Below are 18,215 nucleotides of genomic sequence, written 5' to 3' on the forward strand. Positions count from 1 at the left end.
ATCTCAATATCTTATGGTGGTAAACCTTCTCCAGAGTGGCCAGCCTACCAAAAGTGGGTAGATAGATAGATAGATGGATAGATAGATAGATAGATAGGTAGGTAGGTAGGTAGGTAGGTAGGTAGACAGATGGATGGATGGATGGATGGATATGGATGGATAAAGAAGGGAATTGCAGACAAATTACTTCAAGCGCACGCCGACAACACATCAAGGAGCTCATAAAAGAACCCAGAACAACATCAAAAGAACTGCAGGCTTCACTTGCCTCAGTTAAGGTTAGTGTTCATGATTCAACAATAAGAAAGAGACACAGCACAAAAATGGTATCCATGGGAGAGTTCCAAGGTAAAAGCCATTGCTGACCCAAAAGACAATGGCTCGTCAAAAGGCTTGTCTCAAATTTGCAGACATCTTGATTATTTCCAAGAATTATGGGCAAATATTCTGTGAACTGATGGGACAAAAGTTTAACTGCTACATCTGGTGTAATTCCATAATTTCAAAAACAGCATTTCATAAAAAGAACATCATACTAACATCGAAAATGGTAGTGTGATGGTCTGGGGCTTTGCAGGACCTGAATGACTTGCCATAATTAATAGAACTATGAATTCTGGCTCTATCAGCAAGTCCCGAAAGAGAATGACCTGCCATTAGTTCGCAACCTTAAGAGTATTTGTGTTATACAGCAGGACAAGATCAACCAGCAAGTCTAACTCTGAATGGGTCTGGACTTACAGGGGTTGGACAATAAAACTGAAACACCTGGTTTTCGACCACAATATTTTATTAGTCTGGTGTAGGGCCTACTTTTTCGGCCAATACAGCATAAATTCGTCTTGGACATGACAGATACAAGTTCTGACCCATTCTTCTTGCAGAACAGTGGCCAGGTCACTACATGATGATGGTGGAGGAAATTGTTCCCTGACTCGCTTCTCCAAAACACCCCAAAGTGGCTCGGTAGTCCTTGGCAGTGACACACCCATCTAGCACAAGTATTGGGCCTAGGGAATGCCATGATATTGTAGCACAAACCATTACTGATCCACTCCCATGATGGACTCTGGGCATGCAACAGTCTGGGTGGTACGATTTTTTGGGGCTTCTCCACACCGTAACTCTCCCGGATGTGGGAAAGTCAGTGAAGGTGGACTCATCAGAGAACAATACATCTTTCACATTGTCCACAGCAAGATTTGCTAGCACCACTGAAACTGACGTTTGGCATTGGCACGAGTGACCAAAGGTTTGGCTATAGCAGCCTGGAAATGTACATTAGTGATGGGAAGTTTAAATCATTTTAGTGACTTGGTTCTTTGAATCTCGTTCATCAAAATGAACAAACCTTTTTTTGAGTCATTTAGTCATTTGGTCTTTTGATCAGAAAAAAAAAAAGTTGCATTTTCAATAAAAAGATCCCCAATACGTCTACATACACAAATTTTGGCGATACTGTAGTTCCAGTAATGTAAATATTACAATGCAGCTAAGAACATATTATAATTAACAGATTGTGTAGCTCACCTCTCATATCTTCCAGTCTGAGTCGTCCATTCTTTTAAATCTACAGTATTGCACCGTATAGCTTCTTCGGGAGTCTCATGACAAAGGAACGAACGACTTAATTCCGTTTCCTGTGTAGTGCACTGCATAGCGTCTAAAGAAGTCACGTGACAAAAGAACGAACAACTCGGGACTTGAAGCCTCATTGAGGAGAACCGTTTAATTCTGTTTTCTGTGTACTGCACTGCTAGCTTCTATGGGAGTCACGTGACAAAGGGAACAAACGACTCGGAGTAGAAGAGTCATTGAGAAAGAATCTCTTAATTCTGTTTCCTGTACATAACAGAGGTTTTGCGGTGATTTGTGCATGCGCATCCAGTAGAAAATGAACAAATCACGAGACTAATCATTTTTCTGAGTCACATTAAAGATTCGTTTAAAAAGAACGTATCGTTTGTGAACGACCCATCACTAATGTACATTGACCCAGTGGAGCTCCCGGCAAACAGTTTTGGTGGAAACAGAAAGTTAAAGTGCAAATTTAATTCCGCAGTGAGTTGGCCAGCTGTGGTTTTATGTTTTTTTACGGTACGGGTTAGCTGACTTTCAGACAGCTTCCTGTTGCATCCACGGTTACTCCTGTTGGATGTGGTTAGTTTTTATTGGTGGTATGCTGACATTACCCTGCATACCGTGGCTCCTGATGCATCACAAAGATAGCATTGCAATATTTTAAGCAAAACTGTCCTATTACTCTGCTAATTAAACCTTCACACTCTGCTTTTACTGGTGGAATGCGCAATCAATAAAAATTGGCCGCCAGGCTGGTCAAATGTAGCCATGGAACCACCCACACTAAATTGGCCAGTGTTGCAGTTTCATTGTCCAACCCCTGTAAATCCAATTGAGACCCTTAAACAGGCTGTTCGTGCTTAAAAACCCTCCAGTGTGGCCGATTTAAAACATTTTGGCAAAGAAGAGGGGTTTCAAAATTCATTCACAGAGATGTTTAAGACTTTTTGCCAGGTATCACCAATACTTTTTTGCAGTTGTTGCCACCAAAGGTAGCACAAGCAGTTACCAGGTTTAGGGGGCAAATATTTTTTTTTACATAGTGCCATGCAGGTTTGGACAGCTTTTTTTTAACAGAATTTTGTATTGGCACTATAATTTTGTATTTACTCTATGATTTTGTATTTTCTTTTGAATTAGTTTCATGATCTGAATCATTTAAGTGTGACAAATATGCAAAAAAAGAAAAAAACAGGAGAGGGGGTCAACTTTGAGAACCGCTGCATTAAATAACCCTGCACTGCACATATAACAATATATACTAAGGCACTTTAAACACTTTATTACCCAAATCAGTTCCAAACACCATCAGAAATATACAGAAATACCTAAAGGCCGATTTATATGCTCCAAATGAAAAATCAATCTGTCCCAAAGTATTTCTGTCCAAAGTGAGTTGGAGCAACAGAATGCACTTCAGTGGTCAGGATGCTCATTTCAGGAAAATCTTGAACTATGGACCTAACCCCTAAAATGAATAAATGAAGCAAAGTCAAAAAAAAAAAATCTTGTAGAAATAGCTGTTAAGTGTTTAAAAGCGTCATGCTTTTAAATGACTTTGATGCTTATTTTACCATGAGGGGTGGAGAAAAGGCTAAGGAGAATGATGTGTGAAGGCTGGACGCCGTGATCGATCAGCACTCGAACCGCTTCGATAACAGCATTCCCACTACCTACAGGGCAAAACAAATGACATGGATTTGTAATGTTCCTAGTCATATCACATCAAAATGACACATTGGTAAATTATTTTGGAAGTACTTAGGGGCATTTAAGTCAAACTGGGTTGCGCAGAATAACAAAACACAATTATGAGAGTAAAGCTATTTCTTTTTATTTCTATACTGTATGTAATTCCCTGCTACACTAATGCACTCATATGATCTTTTCACTAGTGCTTGGAGGTAGAAAGTTTTCTCGGTATGCCACAGCCATGATCGGATCGCCTACATCATGTCTGAAATGCTGGCCTCCCAGGAACACCTTGAATGTGGCCTAAACATGTGGGAATGGCTTAGAGCGAGACAGGACTAAAACACTTCAATACAACATTAAAATTGTACATTATTATTATTGGTTTATTTTTTATTACTAATATGTTGACAAAAACAAAACGATCATAAATTTATTAATTGATTTAATTTTTTTTTTATATATAAAATGCACAAATCATGAATTATTTAGCTAACTAATTGAGCTGACAGGAAAAAAAAAGGTGGAAATAGACCCTATACTTCAGTAACATGTGGAACCACCTTGAGCAATAATAAATGAAAATAAGCATTTTCCATAGGAGTTTATCAGTCTGTTACATCATTGTGGAAACTGTACATTCACTCTCCTATACAGCACTCCTTCAGCGTATTGATTTTCACATTCATTTCAGCACAGCCCTTTAGATGTCTGAACTTTAACTTGGCCGTTCCAACACCTCCATTTTTTCCTTTAACCATTCAGATGTCAAGTGTGTTTGCTTTTAATCTCTGTCCTGCTGGATGAACCAATTGGATCGAAGCTTATCCTGCTAAACAGATGGCCTCACATTTGTCTCAAAAATAGCTTAACAGTGGAGTTAATTGCAATGAATGTAAGTTTCCAAGGTCCTGTGGCAGCAAAACAAGCTCAAATCATCACCCCTTCACCAGCATGTTGGACAGATGGTATGAGGTTTTTGTGGCGAAACACTGAGTTTGGTCTTCACAAAACATGATGCGGTGCATGAGGAAAAACATCTCTATCTTGGGCTCACACGTCCAAATATTATTGTTCCAGGACTTTTTTACATTTATTTATTTTTTTACATTTTTATACTTCATATTCATTTTTTATTATAAAAAGCAGCTTATTCATAGCCAAGTTTTACTTTTTTAATTGTGCTGTTATAAATGTTAAAAGAAATAGTATATGCTTACCGAGGCCAGTAGGTTACACAGGGTTGCTCTTGGGTTTTTCTTTATATCACTAAGCATTAAACAGCCTGACCTTGGACTAAATTAACTAACATGCCCACTATTGGGACAACTGGCAATTATCATGAATTTGTGAACAAACATTCTTACTGTAGAATGCTAAATATTATACCGTTTAGAGACTGCATTATAACCATTCCCAGACTGATAAGCAGTAACATTAGCTTATCTGAGGTCAAGGCTAATGTCTGTTCTTCTTGGCAATGATGTAGACACATAGACTAGTACCTGAGTGCTTCACAACACCAAACTGAAAAAAGTTCTGCTTTTATAGAAGTAGTCAAACCTCTAGGTGATGAACCAATCTTTTGCATTTCATTAGAAACAACTGGTTGCTTAATGAGGATGTGGAAGTAGGAAGTCTCTAATAATTTTTTTCTCACATGGATTCTGCAGGATTGAAGAAAAAAACGAGGTTATTTGTTTGTCTATTGATATTAGTAATGTGCAATTGTTAGTTCCTATCTATTCCATTTATTTTCTATACCGCTTTATCCTGTGTACCGGGTCGCAGGGCCCTCGAGCCTATCCCAGGAGACTTGGGGGATAAGACGGGGTACACTCTGAACAGGGTGCCAATACATCACAGGGCACACACACAAACACACACACACATGCACTACGGTCAACTTGGGAATATCAATGAACTAAATCTCCATATCTTTGGACTATGGGAGGAAACCAGAGCGCACAGAGGAGACCCACCCAGCACAGGGAGAACATTTAAACTCCACGTACACAGACTCAAAGCAGGAATTGAACCCCTTAACCGTGGAGATGCGAGGCAAACCACTACAATCCAATCAAAAATTGCTAACTTTGGCCGTTTTGAAGGGGCTGATTTTATATGTGTCCCAATAATGGCTATTCTTCAGCGTTATAATGTCTCGCTTCACAATATAACAACTTATATAACTACTTAAATTGCAATAATATTTATATTTCTTTAATAAGCATTAATACTAAAATTAAGGGTAAGCTTCTAGAAGCATGACCTTTAAAGCTTTTGCTTTTGTTTACTGTAGTGCATATAACCATGTCAAATTCATGTTGCAATATCTTAACAACTCTGCATTTTAGAATGATACACTTTTTTAGGATTATGTCTTTTCATGTGAAATCAAAATGGGCCAAATGTTACCTGAATTATAAATTAAGATCATTGAAGGATTTGATTTTTTTTTTTTAAAGAGTTACAGACACTACATAAAAGTCAATGGAATTGTATTTATAATGTGTTTTTTTTTAATCTGATAAAAAATATATGTGTATGCATATTAACAAAAAAACTAGCATGTATTGGGAGATAAGAAGCATTACCTATTACAAAAAATGGTGTTATATGATCCTATCTGAAAGTTTCACCTAGGTGAGGCATCTTTCAGCACCAATACAATGTTTTGGCCGTTGGGATGAAATCATCACTCACCGAGCAAACATTTCTTAAAATAACAGATTAAGAAAAAGCTTCTGTACAAAGCTCTTCAAGAAAGCAGGATAAGAAGATTCCAAGATTGCAAAGTATAAAGATATATTAATAATTTATATAATTTACTACATAATGTTAAGCTTCTACTGTACTTTTCAGCTTTATGACTTTATATCTTCTTATACATTACTATACCTAATGTTTGTTGAAAGCACCTGTTAAATATACATTTTTGACTCCAAATGAAAAAGATAACGCTGTCCAAACATTTAGTGTTCCTCTCTCCAACACTGAGTCAGATTATTTTGATGACACCAACAGCAGGACAAAAAGTACATGGTAAATATATGTTCCTAACATCCCAGGAAATGAATGACGAGCACCAATGAAGACATTATTCGCAGTGGCATTTGACTTTGAACAGCGCACAATGGTTAAGTGTATTAACGTCCGACATAAACCACCCATTACGCTGCTATTTCAAGGGCCCGTCCTCGTGCTATTCAGCACTTTGTGCCTAACTGGCAGGGCCTGTATAATTTCCTTGCGAGACCCGTAATTATCCTGGGTGGCTGAACAAGCTGGGAACGTGGAATGAGACGCAAAGGTCAGCTCAAACAAAGTGGCTAGGCTAGAGTGCTCTGGGATTTTAACTGCACTGTAAAAGGCGATGTGGAAATTGCAGGTGTGTGTATACACATGACAGACAAAATATCTGTGGTAGCTTGAGCAAACCCATTGGATGTCTGTATAGCTGCATTCTGAAAATATATTCCTATTTACCAAAACAACTTAAAAAGCTCTTTTATTTATGCTGCTTCCCTAACTCATCTGCAAATATCATGTTCGTTAATGACCCCCGTTTAAGTAATACAACTCTAAAAATCAGACAGTGTCCAATGACAGTAGACATCAATTTACCAGTAGGTATGTGGCTAGTTAATTCAGTTTGTGGTCAGATACTATTGTTCAAAATATCCATGATGCACCTGTTATGTCATATCACTGTGATAGAGAAATGTGTTTAAACGTGTTGTACAAATGTTTAAATAAAAGAAAAGTATTAAGTAAATAAATAAAAGGAAAAGGAAATTATTTAGTAATAAATGGAAATTATTCAGTAGTTTAGACATACACAATAACATGCAATAAAAAAAATACCATAAAATAGCAAAAAGCATAATAAATGAAAAAAAAAAAGTATAAATCTTGGCCTGACCCCGAGTTTAATGGAAAAAAAAAAGAGATTAAGTTTGTGTTTAAACGTTGCAATTGATTATTACCCCAGGTGGCGATGTGGTGACTGATGTGGATGATGATGATGGTGTTAAAAACAAAGTGATGAATCACTGTAAACTGGTTTTCCGTAAAACTGGGGAAGGCATCTGGGGTTAAGGTTTCTCCATTTCTAATTATGAGTGCAATTTGAATAAAATTGGTAATATATTGAAAAATTTTAGTTTTCGGAACTATATATAGTAGTCACATAAAATTATTGGAAATGGGTAAACACATTCAACACACTTTTAAATCATGGAATGATGCTTCCTTCTGCATCCAAATCAGAGATCACGTAAACGCTTGATGTTTAAATTTTTTTAAATACTATATGACATACTATATGACATACTATATGATTGCACAGATTTGGGGCTAAACAGTGTGGTCATAAGAAAGCGACTTGTTAATGTGGCTAATCAAAGCTATGCTAAGATTGGACTATGCAGTTATGAAAAAAAGTCATATGATTTGATGAGCCCATCATGCATCCATCATACATAGTGCCCACTGTACAGGCCTCTGGAGGCAGTGTCATGATCTGGGTTGCTTCAATTGGTCAGGTCTAAAGTCAGCAACGTTATGTGTTAATAAAATGAAGTCATGTCAGAATCAAAGCTAAAACTGGTGAAATGAAATTTTAGTGTGTGTAACTTTGGCCAGGCAGTGTACTAGCCAGACCCTGAAGGTGCAAGGCGATAGTGCTAACCACTAAGCCCCTATGCCGCCTCAGCCATAACAGAAAACACATGCCTAATATTGTGTAGGTCCCCCTTGTGCCACCGGGGCAGTCTTGAGAAATGACTCTGTGCTCTAAGGGGGTGCTGTGGTGTCCATCACTAGGATGTTGGCAGCAGATCCAGCTGTGATTTGGGGGTAGGGTCTCCGTGGTTAAGACTTGTTTGTCTGGAGCATCGCATGGAATTACAGTAGGAGCTGGGATCTTGGACTCTTTGCCTGCTGGGCCCAGTGCATGGTGGGTTGTGATGCAATGGATGTTTTGAAAGTTTACTGGTGTATGATTGATAGTCAATGTGTCAATTTTATGCCTGATTGGTGTAAGTTGAACAGAGAATATCCCAGTAGACAGGTGATGGTAGATTATTACTGGATAGACCAGACATAACTCTACACTCCAAAAGTAGCACTGTGCCTTCACTCTAGTTACGACCGACTCTAATTATTTCCCTAAATGAATATCTGCTACCATCAGCTCACTTTAAGTGTTATAGAAGAGATTTGTGGCCTGTGGGACTTTTACCAAAATTTATGTCGACTTCAGCGGCAGAAGCTGGAGCAGGTTGTTGAAGGCATTGTGAAAGTTAAGCATTAAAATACATAATACTTAAAATGCCACAGTAATGTTCAAACCTTCTTTCTTACCATTCCTATAGTAGCAAGCTAGCTAATCATTTTGTGTTCGTCGTACCACCTACGAAGAGCAAGTGTTGTTCTGCTCTACTTTCCACCCGCTCAACTGTAGATCTGTGTACCATAAGTGATGCGTATTTCTAAATTGCAAGGGTCAGTTGTCAAGAGCACTTGGAAAAAGTACTACAACGCAGATTAGGTTTAATCAGTGTTTTAGATATATATACTCGGAACAAAATAACAGCTCTTAACCTCCAATAATGTGCATTGTTCTCCCATTTTTTCCTCAAAAGTATGTTCTTAAAATTACATAACAGCAATTAAATATACACAGTGGACGATTAATAGTCCATGTCCAAGTATAAACGTATACATGCTTATCAGTTATATAAAACATCTATTTATACATATTTTAACTGTATTCATTGTGTGCATACAACCTATTACACATGAATTTCGTAGTTTCCCTGCTATACTGTATAGTCGAGGGTAAATATTTGCACACCCTGTAGGACCAACTGAAGATGTTTCATTTATATCAGCTACACTTTTAGGATTTAGTTACAAAAATGTTACAGTAAGTAACCAAACGTGATGATAATAAGATAATAGTAAAAATGACTTTCAGTTTAAAATAACTGGGCTGTGCTGAGAGTTAAACAAACTGAGTGCATTTTGGTGTTTTATATAAATACACAGGTTAGGACACACCTTTTAATTGACCACATCAACAGTTCATTCAGGTCATTCATTTTATTACCACATCATGTTTCTGAGTATAGACCTGACCAGCTGAAACTACCCCAGATCATAACACTGCCCCCACATGCTTGCACCCATCATGCACTCAGGATTATAGGTGCTTCACTTCATTTGCCTCTCTTCTTACCCTGATATGCCCATCACCCTGAAACAGGGTAAATCTGGGATCATTAGACCACATGCCCTTCCTTCCAATGCTCTAGACTCTATTCCATATGCTCCATAGAAAATCCCAGCTTTTTTTCTGATTAGGCTTACCGATGTGGTTTCTTTAAGGCTGCACAGCTGTTTTAGTCCCAATCCCTTGAGGTCTCTTCTCATTGTGTGTTTGGAAATGCTCTGACTTTCACTATTAACCATTATTAGCTGTGAAATCTATTGTTTTTTTATGAATTGATTTCACATACTGCACTCACATTGCTCATACCCAAGACATTTATGGACATTATACATTTGAACATTCATGCACATGTGCACCCACCATGGACATTTTTATTTAAATTCTATATCAATTCCCACACCAGTTTCCATATTTTCCATATTAATATAACCATATTGTCTATACTTTGTACGGCTATGTTGTTAATGTTATACAGTGAAACCTCAGATTGCAAGTAATGCGGTTTGTGAGTGTTCCGCAAGACGAGCAAAGATTTTTAATAAATTTTGACTTGAAAAACGAGTCTTTCAAAGTCTTGGTTTACGAGTACCGAGTATCATGTATCATGCATGAACTTCTTGTTTTGATGCCGAGCGTCACGTGATCACAACTGAGCCAATGTTTTTTTTTTCTCTCTCTTGCGCTGCGGAAGTGGGTAATCGTGTCCCCTGCTGGGTCTTAGTGCGCGTCTCTTATTGGTATAATCAACATCCGTGCACACATTTTCTCCCTCAGCCTGTCATTATGTGTGTGCGCACGCGTAATTTGACACCATGCCAGTTTACACACACTCTCTCTCTCACCCTTTAGCGTGTGTGTGTGTGTGTGTTTGTAAACCGGCATGGTGTATTTTTATGTATTAATTTTTTGGGGCTGTGTAACGAATAATTTGAGTTTCTAATATTTTTTTTTATGGGAAAATTTAATTTGGTTTACAAGTGTTTTGGAATACGAGCCCATTCCTGAACGAATTGTGCTCGTAATCCAAGGTTCCACTGTATTTTGTTCTTCTATTGTTTTCTGCAGCTAAGTTTTTCTATATTTTATTCTTGTTCTAATTCATAATTAATTTTTTTATTTAGAATCTTGATTTTACGGTCACAAGTGGTCGTAAAAGTATTTTACTGCATATCGTACTGTGTATGTGACAAATAAAATTTTAATTTTAATTTTTTAATTTAATCTTTTAAGTGATCTCCCATTTAGGATGTTTTTTCAACATTTCTTCCTTAAAGATGATGGTCCACCACTATATTCTTCCCAGTTTTAATAAGGTGTTTTCCAGTTTTTAACCCAATGTTGGTAGTTTCAGGAATCTCCATAGTTGTTTTCTTTTCTTGATGCCAATAATTTGCCAAATATTTAAAGGCCAATAATTTGACTCTTCTGAAACAGAGTAACATCTTTGCCATGACCACAGGATATGTCTTCCGACTTGGTTGTTTAAGAAATTAGAAGCATCAGATAGGGTTAAATAACTTACTACCAGCTGAACCTAAATAATCTGTGCTGTATTTTTATTATTCTTATGAGAATTTAGTGCCTTTGTGCCAAACTGGCATCACAGTAGGATTTAATTAGAACAATCAATAATTTAACAATCTTAAAAATAAGGGATAACAAATGTATTTTGCTGTTAGCTCCGAAATTAAAAGATAGAGCTTATTTTCTCACTCACCAATTTTAAAGTCATTCGAATGATACATTTAACATGGAATTCATGGAGGAAGAAAATGTTGACTCATGAATGCATTCCACAATACAATGCAGCTAAACAGCGCTGTCACGTTGACTTTCAGATTATAATCAGTAGGAAATGTTAAGTGAAATTTAAACACCATGTTACTGAACAAAATGTAACCACAAAAAATGTATGACATTACAATTGCAATCGTGGATGCCGTTGAAAATCATATGTTAAATATAAAATCAATATGCAAGTCAATCAGGGTGGATTTTTTTCTCATGGTCTGTTTCATATACTATACACGTGACCTATTGTAGATTTGGATTAAGAAATATTAATATTGATATCAAGAAATATATTTCCTTTATTTAATTCAAAAACCCAATACAAACTGATCTCTCAGTTTCTCTCAAATCTCTCTCTCTCTCTCTCTCTATATATATATATATATATATATATATACACTGACATAATATTACATTTTTATGTCTGTGATCAAAATAGGTTCATGCAGCACTTACTCAGAATGGGATACATGAGCAGGATTTTGCGCTTGTAAATATCTGGAGGGAACTTGGCGTAGTATACTTTAGCTTTGAGCGTCTCCTCGTCGCTCTGTATAAGAATCTTGCCGATACGGATGGAACGGCAGCAGTCCCTCAGGCCTTGCTCCATCGCTTCACCTGATTAGAGATGACAGTTATTCATATAGTGGTTTTTTGATATCATTTTATTCTTTTAAACAGCCTTGTTTTTTTTTTTACATATGGAAAGGTGAAATATGACAGACCACTTCTCATTATACTGACGCCACAATTGCCTTTTTTAAATCGGACACCTTCATACTTCTGTCCTGAAAGTCAGAATTAAAATAAATTACTCATTATAATTCACAGTCAGACAAAACGTGACAAATTGAACACAAAACTGTATTCTGAACTACAAAAACATATTGACAAATGCATGTCAACCTATATCAAACAATTTCTTCAACAAGTGAACACAGGTCTCATCAGTCCGCCAAAAGCGTCAGTTAATGCTCAAGCTAAAATACTTATACCATAAACTATCTTTAGTGTACTCCTCCCCCATATGCACTGTTTCAGTGTCTATGTAAATGAGCTACGCCCAACTAGCCACGCCCAACCAGAGCTAAGCAACAAGCCGTTGGAGGGGATCTTCTTATATGAGGTCACAATAGGGGAAAAAACCTATTTGACTTATTTATTACCCCAGCCAATACAGCAACACAGGAAAAGTTTAGCAAAAAAAGTAAATATATCAACATGAACTCATAACTGAGCATCAAATCCTTGTTGGCTACAGTGTATGACTGTGAAAAACTGAGAGCTGTTTATAGTAAAAAGAAAAATAAGTCTACATTAACACGCTGATGTTTTTATTTGTGCCTATTTATATCGAGCAAATAGATATAACTATGTTTTAGCTATGAAGTCGGCTTTCTACACTATTAGGGAAGTTCGTAAGGAATAACGTCATTAAAATTGTGTTTTGCTTGGTTTACTGGAAAAGCGTGATTCATCTTCCTTGTGATAGTCATATGGTGTGCTGAATCAGCAATAAACAACTGATTGTTATAAGCAAGTGACCAACTCTTTCTTTTGTGTTTTTTTTCTTATTATTATTTTTCTTCAAAGCTCGTATAGTTGTTTGTGACGAACAGGCCACTGTATATACGCATCGTCTTGAATATTAACACGGGCAAAAAAAAAAGGAATTATGAGATTCATCAGTTGAATGTAACGAGATGTCAAGTTGTCTCATTATCTTGGTTATTTCTATATATGTAAAGGAGGATCGTTTAGACAAACTGTTGAAAGGTGGCTCAGCTGGGAAATGAAATGAAGGCACTCACCTGTGGGAGTTGTCACAACGCACTCAGTATAAGGCAGCTGATTTAGTCCTTCTTCAACGACAAGTCTAATCTATGAACAGATCAAAAGTGTGTATTGATGCAAGTGCAGCTCATAACGGCATCCCTATTAAGCAAGTCTTTTAAATACCTTGTTTTTCTTTCCATTATTTATATATACTTTACTTTTAGTTCATTCGCTATGGGTGAGACACTTTAGAAAAATATCTCCCAACTGCTTATTTTTTAATGATGCTTGTACCTTAATATACTGTACTACTTTTTTCATTAGTAGTATATTGGGTGAGTACATTTACATTTACATTTAGGCATTTGGCAGACGCTCTTATCCAGAGCGACTTACATTTTTATCTCATTATACATCTGAGCAGTTGAGGGTTAAGGGCCTTGCTCAAGGGCCCAACAGAGGCAACTTGGTGGTTGTGGGGTTTGAACCTGGGATCTTCCGAACCATAGTCCAATGCCTTATCCACTGAGCTACCCCTGGCTACTATACTAGTACTGGTGAGTACTATATGAAAGCTATACTTTTATTGATATATTACAGGTAAGTCTTTATTAGTCATTCAAAATCTTTTTCGCATATATTCTAGCTTGTTAGAAAGCTGGGATCAGAGCGTAGGGTCAGGAATGATATGGCGCCAATGGAGCAGACAGGGTTAAGGTCCTTGCACAAGGGACCAAAAATGCACCCTTAATGCACTGACTTATTTAATAACATATGCAAAGTTAACTGTGTCTGAAGCTTATGGATATTATACAGGGTGGCCCTAAAATCGGGATCCAAATCATCAAAAATGTATTTATAAAATAAATATAGTATTAATTATCGTCAAAAACTATTCGCCTTCTGGTTATATTACTGTAAAACTTCTGTTGGTTGCATTACAGTCTTACTTTCTATTCAAGGCTATTGTCTGCTCAGTCACTTCTGTGCAGGTGTGCACATGTTATATCAGTTGATTTGACTTTGTGCGCAGTATGGAGAAAGTGTGTGGATATCTGATAACTAAATTTTAACCCAATATTCTAAACAAGGGAAAGGTTTCTTGAAGAGAATCATTACTGGTGACGGGACATGGATTCATCCCTACGACCCCGAGAGTAAACGGCAAAGTATGGAACCGTAACATCCTCAATCGCCGACCGAGAAGAAGTTCAAAAGTCAATCAACAGCTGAAAAATAGATGCTTATAGTTTTCTGAGATTCTTAAAAAGCATTATTAGGAAAAATGTTCAAGTTCGTGATGTGCTTATTGAAGAACTCCATCAGACTTTACTTGTTAGGTCTCCTGAAAGCAGCCCTACAAGGACAAAAATTCACTTCTGATGAATGAATGCGTCTTTTCTTAACTTTTATTAAAGTCTACAGCCAGCGTGCGGATCATTTTTGAATTGAACAATTCTTAATGTATCAGAACTGACGGTACATGCGGAGATGATTTCCTCTTTTACTGCAGTAATTGTTCTGGGATTATTCCCATGAACTACTGACTTCAGATCAACGTAAAGGAAAAAAAATCATGTGGTGTTAGGTCTGGGTTTATTAGCTCTTCCATTGTTAGCTTTTAAGGCAATCTCAGGTCTGAATTAAAATAATAATGTAAAATTTGTATGTATATACTGTATCTGTATATTTGTATGTATATACTTGCTTTTGCTGATGTGGTGTTGGCGGAAGGATGCTGTCAAATTTTATACCACAGCACTTTAAAATCCTCCATAAAGATTTGACAGAAGGTGTCGATAAAAATGCTATATTAGTGGCTCTGAAAATAGTTTTGGCTGAAACGCTATTCACGTGTTTATATTAACACACTCGCTCTAATGTATTACTGTTTCTATAGTAACGGCTCATTTACAGAATGGACTATATATATATATATATATATATATATATATATATATATATATAGCCTGGGGCTAATAAGGAACAAATGAAAAAAGTGCTCTCACTTAACAAAGAAAAAATTTGGACTTGTTGATGTAATGAAACACTTTGCAAAGAAATCTCCAGCTGGAGTCCCCAAAGCTTTTTAAAGGTAAAAGAAGCACAGAGGTCAGAGGAATAAAAAGCAGGTGAGACTACTGGGGACTGTTTATAGCTGCTTTAAGGTACTGTACATGGATTTAATGACTTACAGGTAACTACAGTAATGGGAAAAAAGGAATTTAATTAACACCACCTAAATAATAGAACAAATCCCCCGCCCCACACACACTCACATACACACAGCTGCTGAGAACTGAAGGCGGATATAACAAACAAAGCTGTGCGCTCCTCTTCCTAACGCTGCTGCTAATGCACCATACACTTTACACCAGGACTGTATTATTATTATTATTATTATTAGGGCTCAGGAGGGTTAATCATTATTGGTTGCGCAATATTTCCTTATTTCTGACAGTCATGTTTGTAACAAGATCCAGGTCCCACTCCACATGTACTGTATTTAGTTTTATATATTGTTATGTCTATAATATTTCAGTGCATATGTTGTTGTTGGTCTTTCGGCTGCTCCCGACAAGGGGTCGCCACAGCGAAATATCCGGTCCGCACAACAACTTGGCACAGGTTTTACGCCACCAGTGCCCTATATATTGTATTATATTACATTTTTTTAAAGGCTGTTGGTCTCTAGGCGCTACCAAACATATTTCGTGGCATCACGACACTGACAATAAAGTCTTTTATCTTTATAAACAGATTTCAATATACCAGGGTGAGTCTAAAATTTTCCCGCACTCTAGCTATAGAATTTACTTGAATTAACTTTTATAAAGAGACAAATACATCACATTATCTCCTTGCTTTTTAATCATCTGTCAACAAGCTTTCGTATTCCCTTATAAAAAAATGTTTTAGGCTAAGCTGCGAGCCACGAAGGCGACACTGTCTTCACTTCTTCATCAAAAGTAAATCTTTATCCCTATAGGGATGCTTTTAGGGGACCAAACCGTCCAATGAAGCTAAATCAGCACTACAGGGAGGGTGCAATGTTATCATCAGCTGTGAACATGGACGAGTGTCTGGCTCTCTCTTGACCTTCCTTGAATTTCTCTATCAATCTCTATCAGCGGAGCTCTTCGCGACCAAACACCTTCTCCATATTGCGCACGAAATCTTCGATAAATTACGGCACCAGATACAGTCCACCCTCAGACTGCACAAAACTAATCACTGCACTCTGCTCAGCTTTTGTGCAAATCACAAGTGGGGCCTCCATTTTTCTGCCACTGCAGTGACAAATGAACTGATGTAACACATTCACACCTGCACAGCAGTGACTGTGGTGACAGTAGCCTTGAACAGAAAGTGCTGAAAGTGCAGCCCACCAGGAATGCGCTTAATTTTTTGTCTCACCCTCGTATAATCATCTTTGCTCACAATTAGGACACCAACAATTTTGAACACAGCTCTCTTACTGTATGATCCTATCACGGCATCTCAAAGGGGTTGACATCTGGATTTTGACTTGACCACCTTCATTTTCTTTCTTCTTTAACCTTTTCAATGTTGATTTAATGGTGTGCTTGAAATTATTGACCGAGTTTCTGCCCTACTGGATCAATATTCTGGTATAAGTGGAGTTCATTAATTTTTGCAGGTTTCCCATGTTTAGTGGTTATAAAACTTAACCCAAATCTCCACCGCTTCCTCACTGTGCTGAAGAGCTGAGCTGTATGAGGTGTTTGTGGAGATACGCTCTGTTGGGGTGCGCACCAAACACCTCCTGCTGCTCTCATCAGTCCAAAAAGAAGTTGTTCGATTTCAACTTCAAATTAAAGTCATGCTCCATATTCTGCTTGGAGACAAGGGGCTTTTTCCTAGTTCCTGTCTTCCATTGTAGCCATACTTGTACAGTCTTTTTCTCTCAGTGTACTGTCATGAATATAAACCTTTAATGTGCTTTCAGAAGCATGTCAAGCATATGATGTACAGTAGCTCTTGGGTTTTTCTTTACATCTTTGAGGATCAAACAGTCTGACCTTGGACTAAATTTGTCGGGACGCCCACTCCTGGGAAGATTGCCAACTGTCTTGAAAGCTTTCCATGTCTTACTTTAAAATGCAGAATTTTAAATTATTTGAAGATGGCCTTATAACCCTTTTATGATTGATCAGGAGCAACAATAGCTTCTCTGAAGTCATCGCTGATGTACTTTCTCGGCATGAGGGAACACACACTCGAGTGCTTCAAAACAAGTCCCAAAGGTTCTGCTTTTATAGAGATAGTCACATTCCTTACTGATTAATTAATCTTGATAATTTGTTATTAGTAACACCTGGTTGCTAATTACTCTCTTAATGATTATTGAAGTTGGAAATGTGGCGGCACGGTGGCTAGTGGTTAGCACTGTCGCCTTGCACCTCCAGGTGGAGGAATAAAGTAGGAGGAATAAAGTACTTTTGCATCCCATTTTACAGTATAATAATCTATTTCAACTTCACCCCTATTTTCCTGTAGCACCATATGCCAAAATAGTTTATTCTTCATATCACTGCAAATGTTGAATTTAAGGTAAATAAATACCTTAAATTACACCACATTATACTTATTATTATTAATAAATTACACTACATAATTTATTATATAATAAATAAAAATATACTCAAAAAGATTTTCCAAAAAGAACTGTGATGCTCATAAAACTATCTAACTTCATCATATAACTGCATGTTTTTTTTTTATAAATTAAAGTTTTTGTCAAACCAATTTTTGGCCTTTTATTCTTTAATCATTTATTAATCATAATAACATAATCATGTTCTTTGTATTTTTTTGGTAGAAACATTACATTATTTTGAAATCCATTTTGTAATGCACTATGTATGTACACCAATCAGCCATAACATTATGGTATGTCCCGCTTTTCCTGCCAAAACAGCCCTAAACCCTGGAGGCATTGACTTCACTAAACCTTAGAATGTATGCTGTGGTAGCTGGCACCAAGATGACATTAGCAGATCCTTTAAGGCCTATAAGTTGTGAGGTGAGGCTTCCCGACAGATTTGTTTTTTGCAAGACATCCAGCAGATGCTCAGTTGGTTTAAGATCAGAAGAACTTGAAGGCCAAGTCAAC

The 18,215-nt window shown here is 37.1% G+C and overlaps 1 protein-coding gene across 2 annotated transcripts in view; it reads right to left on the minus strand.

Moving 5' to 3' along the window:
- LOC128531749 (uracil phosphoribosyltransferase homolog) overlaps positions 1–18,215 on the minus strand; it is a 30,186-nt gene that overhangs the window by 10,303 nt on the left and 1,668 nt on the right. The window contains exons 3-7 of one of the 2 annotated variants that reach the window (XR_008361217.1): positions 13,114–13,183; positions 12,028–12,090; positions 11,759–11,920; positions 3,156–3,254; positions 1,531–3,049 (exon numbers count right to left, since the gene is read on the minus strand). Coding sequence is in view for 1 of the 2 variants with exons in the window: in XM_053505872.1 (XP_053361847.1) it covers positions 2,943–3,049; positions 3,156–3,254; positions 11,759–11,920; positions 12,028–12,090; positions 13,114–13,183 (501 nt within the window). In the remaining variant the exon portion in view is untranslated. Of the gene's footprint in view, positions 1–152; positions 3,050–3,155; positions 3,255–11,758; positions 11,921–12,027; positions 12,091–13,113; positions 13,184–18,215 lie in introns of those variants that run through there. The other variant, XM_053505872.1, reaches the window with a different exon arrangement.

This window comes from Clarias gariepinus, chromosome 10, assembly GCF_024256425.1.
Source record: "Clarias gariepinus isolate MV-2021 ecotype Netherlands chromosome 10, CGAR_prim_01v2, whole genome shotgun sequence".
NCBI lineage: Eukaryota > Metazoa > Chordata > Actinopteri > Siluriformes > Clariidae > Clarias > Clarias gariepinus.